This window comes from Meriones unguiculatus, chromosome 16, assembly GCF_030254825.1.
Source record: "Meriones unguiculatus strain TT.TT164.6M chromosome 16, Bangor_MerUng_6.1, whole genome shotgun sequence".
Lineage (NCBI taxonomy): Eukaryota > Metazoa > Chordata > Mammalia > Rodentia > Muridae > Meriones > Meriones unguiculatus.
In genome coordinates, this window is record NC_083363.1 from 44,247,466 (window position 1) to 44,266,882 (window position 19,417).

The 19,417-nt window shown below is 38.5% G+C and overlaps 1 protein-coding gene across 9 annotated transcripts in view; it reads right to left on the minus strand.

Annotated features, from left to right (window-relative positions):
* Positions 1–19,417, minus strand: part of Pkhd1 (PKHD1 ciliary IPT domain containing fibrocystin/polyductin) — a 453,258-nt gene that overhangs the window by 279,019 nt on the left and 154,822 nt on the right. For all 9 annotated transcript variants that reach the window (XM_060369714.1, XM_060369715.1, XM_060369713.1 and 6 more), the window contains one exon: positions 15,656–15,868. In XM_060369714.1, coding sequence (XP_060225697.1) covers positions 15,656–15,868 — 213 coding nt within the window. The remainder of the gene's footprint in view (positions 1–15,655; positions 15,869–19,417) is intronic.

The window sequence follows — 19,417 nt, forward strand, 5'->3', positions numbered from 1 at the left end:
TGCTGTATTGTTCTGTTGACAGTGTCCTTTGCTTTAAAAAAGCTTTTCAGAGTGGTTGTACCAGTTTACATTCCCACCAGCAGTGGAGGAGGGTTCCCCTTTCTCCACAACCTCTCCAGCATATGTTATCGCTTGAGTTTTTCATCTTGGCCATTCTGATGGGTGTAAGGTGATATCTCAGGGTCGTTTTGATTTGCATTTCCCTGATGGCTAATGAGGATGAGCATTTCTTTAAGTGTTTTTCTGCCATTCGATATTCCTCTGTCGAGAATTCTCTGTTTAGCTCTGTTCCCCATTTTTTAATTGGATTACTTGGATTGCTGCTTTTCAGCTTCTTTAGTTCTTTGTATATACTGGATATTAGTCCTCTGTCAGATAAAGGGTTAGTGAAGATGCAGTGTTTTCAAAGCAAAGACTCATGACCAATCCTTTGGCAGAGTACAGGGAATCATAAGAAAGAAGGGGAGTTAGTCTGATGGGGAAAGGATAGGAGCTCCACAAGGACCAAATATATCTGGGCACAGGGTCTTTTCTGAGACTGACATTCAACCAAGGACCATGTATGGATATAACCTAGAACCTCCACTCAGATGTAGCCTGTGGTAGCTCAGTAACCAATTGGTTTCCCAAAGTGAGGGGAACAGGAACTATTTCTAACAGGAACTCAATGACTGGCACTTTGGTCTCCCCACCCCCGAAGGGAGGAGTAGTCCTGTTAGGCCACAGAGGAGGGCTTTGCAGCCAGTCCTGAAGATACCTGATAAAACAGGATCAGATGAATGGGGAGGAGGTCCCCCCTATCAGTGGACTTGGAAAGGGGCAAGGTGGAGATGAGGGAGGGAGGGAGGGACTGGGAGAGAATGAGGGATTGGGACACGTCTGGGATACAGAGTTAATAAAATGTAACTGATAAAAAAATAATAATAATAATAAAGCTTTTCAGTTTCATTAGGTCCCATTTATTGATTATTGATCTTAGAGGTTGATCTGTTGGTGTTCTGTTCAGGAACTTGTCTCCTGTGCCAATGAATTCAAGGTTCTTCCCTACTTTTTCTTGTAACTGGTTTAGTGTGTCTGTTTTTATGTTGAGGTCTTTGATCCACTTAGAATTTAGTTTTGTGCAGAGTGAGAAGTATGGATCTATTTGCATTTCTCTACATGTAGACATCCAGTTAGACCAAAACTGTTGGAGATGCTATCTTCTTTCCATTGCATGGTTTTGGAATCTTTGTCAAAAATCAGGTGTCCGTAAGAATGTGGGTTTATTTCTGGGTCTTCAATTCAATTCCATTGACCCACCAATTTGCTTCTATGCCACTATCATGAAGTTTTTATTACTATAACTCTATAGAACAGTTTGATATTAGGGATGGAGATACTTCCAGAAGATCTTTTATTGAACAGGAGTGTTTTAGCTATTCTGGGATTTTGTTTTTCCACATGAGGTGAGAATTTTTCTTTCAAGGTGTATAAAGAATTGTGTTGATATTGCTGGAAATTGCATTGAATCTTTAGATTGCTTTTGGTAGGATGGCCATTTGTACTATGTTAATCCTACCGACCCATGAGCATGGGAGATCTTTCCATCTTCTGATATCTTCTTCTAATTCTTTATTCAAAGATTTGAAATTTTTTTCATACAAATCTTTCACTTGTTTGATTAGAGTTACACCAAGATACCTTATGTTTTTTGTGGCTATTTTCCTTAATTTCTTTCTCAGCCCATTTTGTATGCAGGAGGGCTACTGATTTTTTTCTTTTTAGTTAATTTTGTATCCAGCCACTTTCCTGAAGGTGTTTATCAGCTGTAGGAGCTCCGTGGTAGATTTTTTGGGATCACTCATGTACACTATCATATCATCTTTGAATAGTGATACTTTGACTATTTCTTTTCCAATTTGAATGCCCTTGATCCCCTTTAGTTGTCTTATTGCTCTAGGTAGGACTTCAAGTACTAGGTTGAAGATATATGGAGAGAGTGGGAAGCCTTGCCTTGTCCTTTATTTCAATGAGATTGATTTATATTTCTCTACATTTAGTTTGATGTTGGGTATAGGCTTGCTGTATGTTGCCTTTACTATGTTTAAGTATGTGCCTTATATCCCTGATCTCTCCAAGACTTTAAACATCAATGGGGGTTGGATTTTATCAAATGCTTTTTTAGCATCTAAGGAGAGGAACATGTTTTTTTTTTTTCCTTCAGTTTGCTTATATGGTAGATTACATTGATGGATTTCTGTATATTGAACCGCCCCAGAATGCCTGGGATAAAGCCTACTTGGTCATGGTGGATGATATATCTGATGTATTCTTGAATTCGGTTTGCAAGTATTTTATTGAATATTGTTACCTCAATGTTCATAAGAGAGATTGGTCTGAAATTTTCTTTCTTTGTTAGGTCTTTGTGTGGTTTAGGTATGAAGGTGACTGTGGCCTCATAGAAGGGGTTTGGTAATGTTCCTTCTGGTTCTGTTTTGTGGAATAGTTTAAAGAGTATGGGTATTGGCTCTTCTTTGAAGTTTTGGTAGAATTAGTGCTGAAACTATCTGGCACAGGGCTTTTATTGAATGGGAGACTTTTGCATGATGGCTTCTATTTCCTTGGGGGATATATGACTACTTAATTTATTTACCTGATCTTGATTCAGCTTTGGTATATGGAGTCATTTTTTTTAAAAAGTCCATTTCATTTAGATTTTCAAATTTTGTGGCAAATAGGCTTTTGAAGTAAGACCTAATGGTTGTTTGGATTTCTTCAGTGTGTATCATTATGTTTCCCTTTCCATTTCTGATTTTGTTGATTTGGCTAGTGTTTCTCTATCTTTTAGTTAATTTGGCTAAAGATTTGTCTGCGTTCTTGCTTTTCCCAAAGAACAAGATCATGGTTTCATTGATTCTTTGAATTGTTTTCTTATTGATTTCAGTCCTGAGTTTGATTATTTCCAGCTTTCTATTCCTCTTGGATGTGTCTGGCTTTTTTTATCTAGGGTTTTTCAGGTGAGCCATTAAGTTGTTAGTATGAGATGTTTCAAATTCCTTTATGAAGGCACTTAGTGCTATGAACTTCTATCTGCTTTCATTGTTTCCCCTAATTTGGGGTATGCAGTGCCTCCATACCCAGCGTTGGTACATTATGGTCTGATAGGGTACAAGGGATTATTTCAATCATCTTGTATCTGTTGAGACTCACTTTGTGACAAACTATATGGTCTATTTTGGAGAAGTTTCCATGAGGTGCTAAGAAGAAGATATATTTTTTGTGTTTGGGTGAAAAGTTCTGTAGATGTTAGTTCCATTTGATTCATGACATGTTAGTGTCACGATTTCTATGTTTAGTTTCTGTTTCATTGATCTGTCCTTTGGTGAGAGCGGGATGTTGAAGTCTCCCACTATTAATGTTTGGGGATCTCCTTTATTTCTTAGATGGTTTGTGTCAAGAATTTTTCATATTTAACATTTTCTTTTTTTAATACATCAGTTTCTTCCATTGTAACTTCTGCACCTGAGATTCTTTCTTCCATCTCTTGTAATCTGTTGGAAATTCTATACCGTCTTTAGTTTCTTACCTAAGTTCTCCCTCTCCAGGATTTATTCAGTTTGTTTTCTTTAATATTTCCATTTCCAGCTTCAGATCTTGAACCATTTTGTTGATTTCCTTTACCTGTTTGTTTAAAATTTCTTCCCTTTTATTCAATTCCTTCATGTGTTTGTTTGAAATTTCCTCTGTTTCTTTCATTTCTTTCAGTGAGTTAATTTCCTCTCGAAAGGCCACAATCTGTTTGACTGTGTCTTCCTGTATTTCTTTACAGATTTTATTTGTTTCCTCCATTATCACCTTCAAAAGCACAGATTTAAGGTCATTTTCTTGAGTTTTACTTGTGTTAGGGTATCCAGGGTTGCTTGTCCTTGGATAACTGAGTTCTGGAGAAGCGATACTGCATTTGCTTCTGTTGGTTGTAGTTTTTCTTTCTTTTTTTTTTTCTCAGTTTCTTTTTATCATTAAATTTTTATTTTTTATATTAATTACAGTTTATTCACAATGTATCCCAGCTGTAGTCCCCTCCTTCATTCCCTTTCAATCCCACCCTTTCTCCCTCATCTCTGCCCACGCCCCTCTCCAAGTGCACTGATAGGGGAGGTCCTCCATCCCATCCATTTGACCCTGGCTTATCAGGTCTCATCAGTACTGGCTGCATTGTCTTCCTAGGTGGCCTGGTAAGGCTGCTCCCCCCTCAGGGGGAGGTTGGAGTATCAGTCTCAGAAAAGACCCCTGGGCCCAGAATTTTTGGTTCTGTTGCTCTCCTTGTGGAGCTCCTGTTCTCTCCAGGTCTTACTATCTCCCTCTTCTTTCATAAGTTTTTATTCTGGCCTTTAGCCACCTGGCTGTCTCAGGAGTTCCCTGGTAGTTTCTGATGCTTGCTAGAGTCCTGGTGGGTGGGGGTGGTATGGGGAAATCCCCTGGGCAGGAAGCTGATTGTTCCCTCAGTACAAACCTGCTAACTTGGAAGGGGAACATATTTTTTTAATTTGTATTTATTATTATCATTTATTACAATTTATTCAATTTGTTTCCCAGTGCTGGCCCCCTCCCTCATCTCCTCCCAATCACACCCTCATTCCCTCTTCTCCACCTATTCCCTTCCCCTAGTCTACTGATATGGGAGATCCTCCTCCCCTTCTATTTGACCCTAGGCTATCAAGTCTCATCAGGAGTGGTTGCAGTGTCTTCCTCTGTGGCCTGGCAAGGCTGCACCCCACACCCCAAGAGAAGGGGAAAATCTTACAGGTCTCCAACACTAGACAAAGAACAACAGACAATTTGTGAAGTGCTGAAAACAAGAGAAATAGTTTTCCCCAGGGAAGATCATAACAACTGGTTATCCAATACCAGGTAGTAAGCCCTGAAAACATAAATACATAAACAAGTGACATCATAGGAACTGAGCTGGTTGTATTTATATATCGAGATCTTTGCATTTACAAGAATTAAAAAAGAGGTCATAATTTTCAGAATTAGTAAAGAGGAGTTATATAGAAGAGGTCTGAGAGATGACAGAAAAGGGGAAATAATATAATTACATCTTAATTTGAAAAGTAAATATGTATAATTATAATCAAATCTTAATGCTCAAGGTTGATTGATGCTTTTTTTGGCTATTGCCTCACATGTAAATATTTACACAGAAGGGTGGCAAGTCAGGTCAAGATCACTGTGCTCCAGGACCCTCCACCTGAAATTAAAAATCAACCTCTTCCTTTTTCTGCCACTTGAAAAACATAATCAGACCTTTTAAACATTACAATATCTTTTAATTCTAAATTTTATTTTCTTCGTATTGAAGGTTTTAGTTTTTCCTAGTGAATCTGCTGATATTTTCCCAGAAAAATTAAACAAGTTTTACGTATATTACTATAGGCAATCCAGCTAAATCATTTTGCAATTCAAAATTAGGGAAAAAAATTTAAAAAAGAAAAGAAAATATTCAATATTTAAAAAGTTGTCAAGCTATTTTTTTTATAACTGCACATTTTCTTCAATAGTAAAGAAAGACATCCCTTATTTTAAGAAAATCCTTTTCACTCTCAGGCCATGTATTTCTGGAAGATTCTCCATCCCATTGGATGGAGGATCCACTTGAGAAATAAGAATCACCCCTCCTTTGTCACAGACATAATCCAGGCAGTCCATGATACAAGTGCAGCTAAATTCACTTATAAGCCTTCAACTCAAGCTTCCTGTTAAACTATTCATGAAACAAACATTAATCAAAATCCATTATGAGTGTTGATTGTATTCTTAGCAATAGGAAACACAAACAATAGCAATGAAAAACACCTGTCCCCATAATGTATATATATTACTGACACTAGCAACGGAATAAACAAAACAACTATGAAAAATAGGCCCCATGTGATATATTTATTAGCCCAGGTTAAGAGCCAAGGGCCCACAACAGAGTGATGTGAAATGGTAACGTTGGGACAAATGAAATTTGCTCAAGGGTCAAAAAACCATTAGGAAAGAGGTTCTGTCTGGAGCCATAGGGTTCCCATTTCTTCCTCTGTGGGGTAGAGTATGACAGAAAATGAAGCCAGCTTAGGGGAAAGCCCAACCCAATGCTACAGAGAAACAGTGTTAGACAGCATTAGAGCACCTGGACACAGCTGTGCTTCAAGTTTTCTCAATTAGATGAGGCAGTAAATGCCCTCATTTTTTGTTTGAATTGGGTTTTCTGTCACTTCCAACCAAAAAAGACCTGACTAATGCCAACACTTTCAAGTATATATAGAAACCTGAAGTACCTTACAATGTGTTTCTAAGTGGGGTTCCTGCTGTACTTCTGTTATTGAAAAGCTCACTCTCATTTCCAATTAGCAATATACATTTACACACATATGCTTAAAATCAAGACCTTATAAACATGTTCACTTAAACACGTTCCTTCAGTGTGATCTCTACTATGAAATTAGGAAAGCCTTTCATATGCATTGGTCCAAAGTCACTCTCATCTAGTCAAGAAACTACAGACTGTGTGTTTTTGCCAGTGGGCACAAATTACATTTATGTGGGGCATTTTAAAAGGATTCTTAGACAAAATGGAGATAAATTTCCACCTTACTTTTTGTTAGGGATATTGATCGTGTTTTCAAAGTCATATAACTAAGAACATGGTATGTGTCCATGCTAAAAGGAGACTAGTCATCTACCCGGTTTCCCAAGCCAGGAAACAAGACTCAAAGCACATTCACTGCTGCTAACTGTGTAACATTATTCATCACAGTCTACCAGCTGGCTACAACTCCAATGCTGTATTCAAGCTTGTCAGTTAGAAGCAGCTAGGCCTAGTGGCACACAGCAGCATCAAGCTACTTGGAAGTCTGAGGCAGGAGGGTCACAAGTTTGAAGCCAGCTGAGGTCTGACATCAAGTTTAAGGCCAATCCTAGCAACTTAGTGAATCTCTACCACAAAACTAAAAGTAAAAAGACCAAGGATACAGGTAATACAGTGACAGTGATCTTGCCTACCATATATAGGCCTTAGGTTCAATCCATAGTCCTACAAGAGAAAATGAATACAGGTACCAGTAGTTACATTTTAAATTTCCCCCATCTTCCACTCCTTCCTATACCTAAACTTGTTCCCCAGCCCTAACTAAAACAAAACAAAATGCCAGGGAAAGACATTCACACTCCCCTTCAAACCATTGACAGTCTTATAGTGCTTTCTCAAACAAGTTGCTGAGTATAATTCTACTTTGGTAGGACCTAAACATAGAACAAAGAGATATCAAATGATCCATGTTATATTGGAACCATAAAATGTTAAAGAGTAGGCATCTCCTTACAACCTATTAAAAGGATATTAATATAACTCTTAGCCATCCCTGGAACAGCCTAGAACAACACAGTCAGGACTGTGACAGAAATAGCAGGTTCATCAGGCATGAAAATGCATCATCAGTGCTAGGAAGCTAGCCATGGACTTTAGCTCTCCTTCCTCTGTAGAAGAGGGTATTAGGGCCTTATTTCTATACAAAGAGAGTAATGTGTAGAGTGCCTGAAAGACCAGAAAATGAGCTTCTGTTTCCTAGACTAGGCATCTGGATATGTACAATGATTGATTTGCTCATGACACATAGACCAGCATAAAGGAAAGAGTATGTGGAAAGCAGAGAAAGGTGATGAGTAAAATTTTTTAGTATGGAAGGAAGCTTCCAGATCAGTGATTCTCAATTTGTGAGTCATAAGCCCTCTGTTGGTCAAAGAACCCTATCACAGAAGCTGCATATTAGATATCCTACATAGCATATATTTATATTACAATGCATAACAGTAGCAAAATTACAGTCATGAAGTAGCAACAAAAATAATTTTATGGTTGAAGGTCACCACAACACGAGGAACTGTATTAAAGGGGCCCACCATCAGGAAGGTGGAGGGCCATTTCTCTAGATCAAGCGAATTTGGCTTGAATCAACTTTTACTATAAAATCCAAGATCAACGCTAATGTGGAAACTAGTGATTGCATACCTAAGCGAGGCTTTTACATTGAGGAATTATCTAAGAAAGCACCGCAAAACAAGGAGTTCTTTAAAAAGGCTTGGTAATTGTCTTAGTTCTTCCACCTTCTCAATATTAATGGAATGTAAAATGAAGATAAGAGAGGAAATATAATTGTGGACCATATTTCAACCACACTGAGTATCTCAAGCTAAATATTTCTCAAGTCTAAATGGTTGACACTAAATGGTTTTAATTCCATAATTAAGCTTAATTTGTTTAGGATATAAAACAATTTTTTAGGTCTAAGAAGTTGTGTTAAATTTGGTAATGCAAGTTGGGATAAAAATAATTTTGGTAAAGAACTCTGAACTCATCAAGAGAGAATAGTTAGTGGAGAACTTTCTCCAAAATTGCCAAATACAAATGGATATGACATTGTGAATGGAATTCTTACATGAGAGTTTTTATAACTGTTTATAATTGTTCTTATTGTTTATTACAGAAAAAGCCTCTAATTGGACTAAAAGGGGGAATTGTAGAGAGAAGGTCTGTATGAAAGCATCACCTCTCAATCAGTAGCTGATGACCTCTTAGCTGAGGCAGGAAATAAGGAAGTGAAAGTTCCAAAAGAGAGAGGGGAACTCTGGAATAGAGAGAGAGGCATGGTGATTTACCTCAGAACTCTAAGAAAATGGATGCATGAAAATAAGAGAGACATAATTAGCCATTTGGCTCACATAGAATAGAATAAATGGGTGTTTTAAGTTAAAAGTTAGTCAGGAAACAAGTAAGCCAAAGCTTATGGTGTAGACATTTATTCTTAAATAATAAAGTCTCAGTGTTGTTATTTCAGTAACTGGGTAGCAGGAGGAAAATTAGTGATTACAGGCATGAAGGGAGAGAAAATGTATGTTAAGTGGGTAAGAGACTTAAGACTTAAAACTGGACAAATTAGTTCTGACTTCTTAAATATGGGAAGTCAACTGATGGTGTTGTCAAAGTACAAGAAAGCCCATTAGAATATGGATGAGGAAAGCAATCAGAAGAAATAAAAAATCTGTTCTGGCCAGAATGTTTTCATCTCCCAGATAGCCTTAATTGTATCATTTTCATTGTGCAGTCCTGAAGAGGTTTACACACAGAACAGCCTCAGGCACATTTCCCATAAGCCCCAGGAAACAGTTTATTGGTAAATGCTAGAAAAGGTGGAGAGCCTCTTCATTACAGAACTGAGGGAATCTAGCATCCCAGGAATATGAAGTATTAAGGAGGAGACGGAGAGATGAGAGAGGAGGAGGAGGAAACCAATAACATATACTAGATAATTGGGTTCCATAAGGCCCTTGAAAGAACTAGAACCATATGATTAAAAAAAAAAACTTTACATTTTCAAATTTTGGATTAATCCAAAACAAAACATTTTAGTAATGTCATATTATTCATACATATGAGGCATACAAGCCTTCTGTGTTCTACGATTTGTACTAGATATTAAATAGCATGTTATCTTTTACGATCCTATTGTTTTCCTGGCAAACATGGCCTCAATGAACCATACTTATATTTTTCTGCCTCTCCATTTTAGGTGTCTTGAGATTTCAAAGATGAACCATATGTTAAAAGCCCCAAGTTTCAGCTTAATCAATGTAGAGGGCGTTTATAATTTGATTGGCCTGTTATAGACCATTTCTAGGACTGACTATAACCGTTGCTTTTTCTGGTCAGAGACTCAGAATGTACTCCACACACGTATCTCCTTGTGCATACGTGCATGGACGTGTGTGTGTGTGTGTGTGTGTGTGTGTGTGTGTGTGTGTACATACAGCACATATACCCACACTAGCCTAGACTCCCTGATTTCAGCAAAATTACAACTTCCCACATGGTCCTGCTTTCGTGGTCTTGAGGAATGCTCCAGAAGGAAAAAGGTGGCCTAAGTTGAGCCAAGCAGAGCGGTTTGATCTCCTGGCTGTCAGACATGTCACTAAGACTTATACAGCTTTATGAGGCGTTCCCTGACTTTTTTTTTTTTTTATGAACACAGAACTCTTCCTTTCTTCAGCAAAAGAAAATAGAAGCCTATGTATGAAAAGCTAGGAATGCCAATGCTCAAATGAAGAAGATGACATGGGGTGGGAAGAGGAAGGCAATGCATGCAGAAAGCTGCAATCATGAGGCTTTCTGGCATTGAGAAAACTTGGAACACTCCTGTTCATGGCCATTTCCTCCCTGCCCAGCCTTCAACTGAATTATAAGAGCATATACATCCTTTTCCATCTAAGGTTATTTATACTCCTTGATGCTAGGAATCCAGTCTGCAATGAACTCCAGTTACTGGACAGTGTGTCTGCCTTCTGGCTTCATAGCTCTGCAGTTCTGTGGTCTTTCTTTCCTTTCTTTCTTTCTTTCTTTCTTTCTTTCTTTCTTTCTTTTCTTTTCTTTCTTTCTTTCTTACCATCCTTCCTTCCTTCTTTTCTTTCTTTCCTTTTAAATCAAACAGTTACATGAAAAGTAGCATGCCATTGGAATAGTTTATATTCCATCTCAAGGGAATGAAAAGAAAAAGAAAAATTAGAAGAGGAACAGAAGCAGAGGGAAGGAGAAGTGCAGCACTGGATAGAAAAGAGACAGGATGAGAAATGATAGATCCGATGGGGCAGAGAACAATGGTGTTAAAGTACATTGTTGATTAAGTAAATAAAAACACCATAATGTGCGACTAGCTCCAGAAAATCCTACACCAAAGATTTCATACAAAGTATATCAGGGCATAATAGGCCTTGTGGAGATAAGGAGTCATACTGAGTGAGGCCCTGACCTCTTCAAAAGGTCCAAACTCTACAATTAAAAGAACTGCTTAAAGGCCTTAAATGTTTATGTGTATATGTGTGTGATATTCACATACCATGCAGCATGTTGGGAAGGACAACTTTATGGAGTAGGTCCTCTCCTTGGACCCTTCTGAGCGCCCGACACGGAGCTTGGGTTGTCAGGCTTGAGTGGAAGTCTTCTACCCATCCCTTAATAGAGCCTTTAATCATGATTTTTACAGCGAAACTCTTTTCTTTCTGGTGAAATTTTACTTTAAACAGGTAGTAGAGATAAAGACACCGAATTGGTCCCCTGAGCAGCTTGAGCTTGAGCTTTTTGTGACTTGACCTCAAATATCCTCCTGTTTATGGAGCCCCTGGGGGCTCTCTTAGGAAACATGGGGTTTTTGTGAAACACAGTATGAAAAATCGCTGATCAGGAATGCACTGCTGTGCAAGCTGCTTTAGGAGCCCCACACTATGCTGAAAGACAGCGCCCCCTCCTTAGCAACTAACTACAATACCAGGACACAGTATGCGGTGAAGGGGAGGTGTTGTCGAAACTCTAGAACTGAAATACAGATGTCTAGGAACTCAACAAGAAACATGAGCCACATGCCTGTATAAAAAGCCCCTTTTCTTTATTTATTCCTAGCAAAGTGTCACGCTCAGAACAGCTTCACTAGCGTTTTCCCCAACTGTGTTCCCACACAGTAGTTTTTCTCAGAAATTTCCATTTATATTTAATGCCTCTATCTTGTAATTCCTTGAGAAGGACAAAGGTGGAAGTTCAGTCAAGGCCGTAAAACTACTTTTCCTCTGAGAAACTGTCAGCCAAATTTCTCAGGGAGGAAGTCGAAATGAAATGAGAGACATTGATAAATTTCCCTGCTGAACAATCAATAAAAGCCTCGCCAGCCTGCTCAGCCCCCCACTGTGGAGGCAAAAGCCATAATTACATTGTCAAAAATTCAAGTTGCCCAGGCTGACACAACCTCTTTGAAAAGTGACAAGTGATTGGCACTCAGTTTAGATGGTGAAACTGGATTGGCAGATGCAAAGGCAAAAGGCAAGAGTGTGGTCAAGGCAAAAGGCAGGTGTGGATTATCTTTACTGACTCCAAATGCTCAAACCACAGACTTCCAGCCCTGGACCCTTCAGACACGTGTGGCCTTACTAAATGATCAGCACTCCTCCTGCAGTGGGAAACATACCTTGCCTTGATCTGTTCTCAAATCTATGGGAAAAGACATGGCTGAATATGGGTGTGTGAGTGCTAGAGTGTGCTATGTTCCTGCACTGGGAAGAAAAAAAAAAAAAAAACAAGCCAATGAATGTGCTTTCGGTGCCAGCTTTCTGTGTGACAGCTGAACAGCGCGACCCGTTTGCCTGGCAGTTTTAATCTATGATAAAATTCAACTAGAGCAGAAAGGTTACAAAGGGCAGTAATGAAGAACGAGCTAGGAGCGAAGCACCGGGGACAGGGCTATGACTGACATGCTGACTCAGTGGTATGACTCCCTCTGACCCATGCTGGAGTTAAATTAGAATCCATCAAGCCCCTCACTCCTGGATGCGAGGATTCGAGTCTGCAAAGGACTCCACTTACCGGAGTCTGCCTTCTGGCTACTTCATACCCGTGCAATTGTTCTCTGAGAAAGATTTCATCGTACCCACACCTAGGAGCGGTGGTTGTCCTGTTCCGGGAAGCAACTCTACCACCAGAGATTAAAATCTAAAGGTGTCCACCAGGTGGTGGGAACAGAACAGAAGGTGCCTCGGAATGCTGTTGCCTCATAAGCTCCAGGCTAAATCCTCTCTGACTGATGAAAAGAGATATTAATTAATAAGATGAGAAAGTGGTAGGCAGAGCAGGCCACATGCCACATTTTCTATTAGAAGTCGTTGTTCCCTCAAAATTTCTTAACCTCTGAAAGAGAAAAAAGCTAGCTGGCACTCTGCCCTGTATGATTATGGAAAAAGAAAAAGACTATAAGCAGGATATAGGCAAAGCAGTAAGAACAAACACTGTATGGCCACTGCTCTAAACCACCGTGTAAGTGCAGGAGAGCGATTGTGTTTACTGATTTTCTAGAAATTAATTTGTTCAAAATCCTAACTGAAAACCAACAGAACTGGGCCAACTTCTGATGCGTGATATTCACTGTAGCAGTGAACCTCCCAACTCAGTCAATGATTCAAAGTCAATCCACATTCAGTTCCCTCTGATCTGCGTATACCTCCTCGGCCCCACAACCAGTACATCAGGCTTAGGGGATGAGATTCAGGAATCTAGATTAATAACTACTCCCTGGATTAGTCCTTTGAGATTCACCAAAGCTGGTGAATCTCCTCACTACATCTTTCCTGGAATGCTAACTAAGTGGATACTGCATCTTTAGGGACTTTCTGGGTAGAAGGCAGTGAATCAAGATGCTCACTCTTTGGAATATTTGACAGCAAAAGAAAATTAGTTGTTTTCTATTGCCTGACTGTCACTCTACCCACCTTTGCCCTGGAAAAAAAAAAGGCCAGTGAAATTATGTAATGATTTTAACCATGATACACCATCACGCCTGAAGGAAAATCTACTCCAGACCTCAGGTGATCAGAGAGAGGAGGAGAAAGGATTGATAAGGTATACATGTGAACATGAAGCTTTGATGGATGGGTGAGGAAAGAGCTCCTTTTTACCTAGTTGGCCAGGGTCTGCCCCACCCCACAGACTATTTACTTCATATAAATGGGTATAGAACTATCATATCAAAGAGGGTATAGATTGTTTTTTTTTCCCCCATGTTCCATGTTCAAGCTCCACAGTTTAGGGGAGGTCCTGGTCATATTTTGTGGGAAGGGCTTTGGGGATGAGTAAAATGTTAATGGCAGGTCTGAAAATACAAAAGAGGTATAAAAATATAGGAAGCAGGAGGAGGAAGGTGTTATTAAGGAAATGAAGAAATACAAAAAGAAAAGCAGAGGAGAAAAAAATGCAGATTCTCCCTTTGATCCAGGAGAATCACAGACACCCTAGGAATATTGCCTTTAATTACCAAAAGTCTGAAACCTATAATTAATAAAAATATTTACTCAGCCTTAATTGTGTGGCATACTGAACATAGGCAAAGCCATTGTGAATTTTAACTTGACATTTCCTTACTTATAAAGGCTTAGGAGGCCATGGAACATTTAAAACACAGACACACTGTATAAATTGATGAATGTTTTCACTGATCACTTATACTTGAACATGGATGTTCAAATCAAAGAGGGAAAACAGATTGAGCAAGTTTTCATCTTTCTCATTTGAATTCCAGTTTTTAGAGGAGTCAAGCCATGAGCACTGTAGGCTAGCAGACTAACACTTGGAGACCACAGCTAATGTTTGAAAAAGCAAAAGATAGTAATGGATCCTACATGACAGAGCCATGAAGATAGGAAAAATAAAATAAAAATCAGTGGGACTGTAATTCTGAGTTCCCAATCAGATAAGTTACTGGTATAGCTGACCCAAAGTCAACAATACTAAAGAAAAGTTTTGACTTCCTCTTAGAGTAAGATTCCCCTGAGGGGGGAGCAGCCTTACCAGGCCACAGAAGATGACAATGCAGCCACTCCTGATGAAATCTGATAGACTAAGATCAGAAGGAAGGAGAGGAGGACCGCCCCTATCAGTGGACTTGGGGAGGGGCATTCATAAAGAAGGGGGTGGGAGGGTGGGATCAGGAGGGGAGGAGGGAAGGACTTATGGGGGGATACAAAGTGAATACAGTGTAATTAATAAAAATAAAAAAAAATATTCATGGAGTATTTTTTGGTAGAAAATTACTATACAGTTTGTAACAGACAGAGGAAATACCAGACTCTTTAGTATAGCTACCAACTCATAGGTAAACCAATTTTTTTTTATTACAAGTGGGTTCCAACTTGTCATTTCAGTATAAAAATGCTACTGTCCTCTTAAGGCCACTACCTTGGGTCCACATTCTAAGGTGGTTTCATTCTGTTTGGCTAGTCTTAAGTGGAAGACAAGTACAAAAAGGATACACAATCACAATAGCTTTTAACACCTCTGCTTGCCCATGAAGTACATTATTTTTGCTCACATTCAACAAACCAAAGGATATCTGTGGCTAAGCTCACCCTTGGTGAGACAGGCAGTATGGTTCACACTCAGGGAGGCACAGAAAGCAATCTGATGGTGAGCAAAGCTATCCAGTCCCCTTACAGGAACCACAGCACAGCCTGCCACAGATGATAATAACTAGACATGGGCTGGAGAGATGGCTTATCAGTTAGGAGCGCTTATCAGTTGGGCTCAATTCCCAGTGCCCACATGGCAGCTCACAACTGTCTGTAATTCCAGTTCTAGGATATCCGACACACTGACACAGACATACATACAGGCAAAATAAAAATGTACATAAGGTAAAAATAAATAAATAATTTTTCAGTTTTTTATTTTTTTATTTTTTTTTTATTTTTTTTACAATGTATCCATTTTACATCCCAATTGTAACACCCTTCTCTCATCTCCTCCCTGTCCCACCCACCCTCTCTCTTCCCCCAGCCTCTTCCCCTAGTCCAACTGAAAAGAGCAGTCCTGCCATCTGATAAACAAATTTTTAAAAGACAATAAAGTAATAATTAAATGTGTTATTTTAAAAAAAAATGTGCTATACAACAATTGACCTACTGCCTCAGCAACTAGTTACTAGTTGGTTTTTTGTTTGTTTGTTTGTTTGTTTAATAATTTATCGATATTTGCTGTCCATAGATTTGCTAGAAACAAACCCATTTCGGGATTTGTTTTGGAGGGGGTCAGGGTGAGTTATCTACTTACCATGCAGGGAAAGAGTTCCATTCCTCACAGCCAGGAACTTGACTCCATAGGGAAAGAAGGGAGGGGAGTGGTGGCTTCCGTAGAGTCTGATCTGAGCTTTGCCTTGGAAAGGCTTCTCCTCGGATCCAATATGGAGCTCTCCACCATCAGTAATAAGGATGGAGTGGGCTCTGAGCTCAATGGGTCCTGGCTCCACGAAAATGAGCTTGCCACCTGACAGACAAAAACCAAGATGTCAGTCTCCAGGAGAATGGACTCAGCCTTTTTTTTTTTTTTTTTTTTTTTTTTTTTGCAGTTCCAATGTGATGAAATTGCTGCTTTTATATACTTCTTACAGAAGTTGGACTTAATATAGAAACACTATAAGCTATGTCACACCCCCGGAGAGAGAAAAAAACATTACACCTTAAAGCCAGGTTTCATAAGATATTACTGTTAACTGTAGTTTTGATGATGAATTCTTAGCGCAATAATCCAAATATCCAGTCACTTAGAAACGGCTAAATAAATGGTGAAAAGGTCACCAACTTTACAGTTATAATAGATTAAACGTGGTTATAAAGTTAAGTTCATGACACCACACATATGTAAGAGATAAGGATAGAAGAAAATATGCTAAAGCAAAAAGTGTATATAATAAAAAGAAACAATGGGACTAACATCATATTTTTGTGGAATGCTAGCTAGTCCTCACTTGCATTCATCAACAAACCTCAATTTAAGAGCTTTTCCTTACTGGATGGAGAGGAACAGCCAATCAACCAAGACTTCTTGTCATCCCATACCCTAGGTCACAGACTGGAGCTTTGAGGGGAAGGTGGAGGAAAGGGGAAGAGGTGGGGGGAAATATTATAGATCTCATTAATTCCAGTGGTGGCATTCTAAAAACTCCTGAAGAGTGTCAGCACCTCAGCCCATACATTCTGCTTCAAAAAGCCTTGATTCTGACTTGTTTCTGACTTCCATTGATTAGGAAGCTATCCAAAACCTTCCAATTTGCTTTCTAGAGAAAAGTTTCTTTCTGTCATTAGAGCCAAAAAACAAAACAAACAAACAAAAAAACAACTAATATAACCTCAGTCTTTTCAGCTATCTCAGTTTTTGAAACATATGAAAATAAGTCTATAGCATAATTATTGTGAGAGTAAAAATGAAATCCTTTTAAGAAAAATTATCTTTTTCTTGATATATAATTGGTCTACATTTCATATCATCATTAATACCTTTAGGATAAAGTATCCCAGATAAACACCTAATCAGAATAAGATGTAAAATCTCCTCCTGTGTGTAAGCATATTGCAAAAATACTAGAATAGACAATGCTCCTCCCTCTATGCAAAGTGATCAAAAAGGTAACTTTACTGGTGTTTTTCTTACTATTGTTTATAACTTTTTCTGATTTATAAAATATTTTTATTAATTCTTTGAGAATTTCATACATGTATGCAAATATTCTGACTATATTCACCCCTACTCCTCCCTATAATTCCTCCCAAGATTTACCCCCCTCTACTTACCTATCCTCTCTCCCAAATTTGTGTCCTTCTTTATTTTTTAATAACTCACTGATTTAGGCTTATACTAACCATATAATTCTGGCTGTAAGCCAATTACTGGAAGGTGGTTGATCTAATGGGGATCATGCCACTAAAGAAACCAACTGTCCCTCATCTAGCAGTCATCAAATACAATATCAGTAGTTCCTCAATTAGGGTGAGTTCTTATACGTTGCTCCCCAGCTATGCCATGGAATGTTGACCAGCTTGATCTTATATAGGTTTTAGGCAGGTAACTGCAACTGCTGTAAATTCATGAATACTGTGGTCCTATCATCTCCAGAAAACACTGTTTTGGCAAGTCTTCCCCAACCACTAGATGTCCTATTTTCCTTTCCAAACTCTGTGACAGTGGCCTACCTTGTACAAAATAAAATTTCATAGTCTTTATATCAAACAAAGAAAGACCTGTCATAGTTTGCTGTCTGTCTCCAGCTGCTCTCCAAAACCATCTTACCAAATTTAGCTTTCATCTGTTCTGCTATGGATTGAAAAGGTCTTATCAACTCATGTATGAATTTGTTCCCAATGTCCTGGGTTGATAGAATTGAGAAGATAGAGAATTTAAGACAACCATTGTGTTTGGTGGAGGGGATTTTTGGGAGTGATGAGAGTATGTCAGAGATTGAAGAGCCTTGACTGAATCCAGGATGCCTTATGAAGAATGGGCAGTAGAGAGCATACATGTAGAGATAGACACATATACTCCAAGAACAGAATAATGTTTAAGCAGGGTAGGAAACCTTGCAAAAAGCCTTGTCCATGCTGTGTGGCCACATGAGCTGAAATAAATCTATTATCTTTACAAAATAACCTGCCTCAGGTTTTTCATTACACTAACAAAAGCTGGCTAAAACTCTTTGAAACACATTGGCCTACCTGCTAGACTTTATGGTCTGGTTTTGGGTCCTTGTTTTTGTTGATGTTGTTTTTGTTTCTTTGTTCACTTGTTTTGGTGTTAGATATGATCATTCCAGGTTATCATTCATTCTAGACAAGTGCTTGTTGCAAGCCCTTGACTGTAAGTTCTCAAATAAGGCTCATGACCATGGTAAGTACACTTCCTTTACTTACAAACTTCTCTGGCTTACATGAAATGTAGCCCTGTCCCCAGCTACATGATTTTTTCTTTGTAACATCTAAAAAACATATTATATATTTGTGTTTTATTTTCTGCTTTCTGTTCCAGAATGTACTCTTCATGGGAGCGATTACCAATTTTGTTCATTTTAAATATCTAGTGGACTGAGTACTTACTGATAGGTAACTGGCACTCAGGATATAATTGTTGAGTGAATAAGTATAAGATTGTATATTTTCAGAGAATCTAATGCAAATACAAAAATATACTCTCACTTCCATTTTCTCAGAAAAGATATTAAATGTTTTTATTTGAAATGTTAGACATTATCCAAGTACATTAAAAAAAAAAGATGTAAAGTGAGAAAGCTGTCAGAAGTGTTTCAAAGAGAAGATCTTACTTTTATAGTGAGGATACTGGTGAGGGATTGGATACAGCAAAGACACTTTACTAGCTAAACTCTGTCTTGAATTTAGCATACCAATTCATGGATGTGAATTATTCTTGCTTTCGTAGAAACAACAACTGGAAGTAGATAACAGAAAATAAAAGGAGAGAAGGAAAGAGCCTAAGATTCCTTATTATTAACCTCTACCTTAATGCAGAGATGATGATCAAGAAATGTTTGACCAATTGTCACATTTAAAGAGCATTTCTCTGACCTTCTGTTCTAAAACTTCTCTCCAGCACTTTTGGCTCTCATCACCATATTTTCTTGTCTTACCTCAAATCCCATTAATACCATCAATAACAGTTATAGGATATTTACTCGGACTAGGCCTCTTACACGCTTTTTATTTAGATATAATTAAGACACATTACATCTAGATATCCAAATCATCCTTTTATAAAGTATTCAAGGGAGTTTCTTCAAATAATTATGATATTCATTAAAACAATGCTAGTAGGTCCCTACTTTAGTGCCTAATGGACACTCATTTGTTTGCTGCTTTGCTATTTCCCACCTTCATTTCCCAGTTACTGCTAATGTTCCCTCACATTGGACAATGGTCCACATCAGCTCACTGTTGTTAGTCCTGACTTTTCTCTTGACCTATGTCCTGTGTAAACCATACTACAGGGCAGGAAAAACTATCTAAGAAGCAACAGACTCCCCTTTGGCAA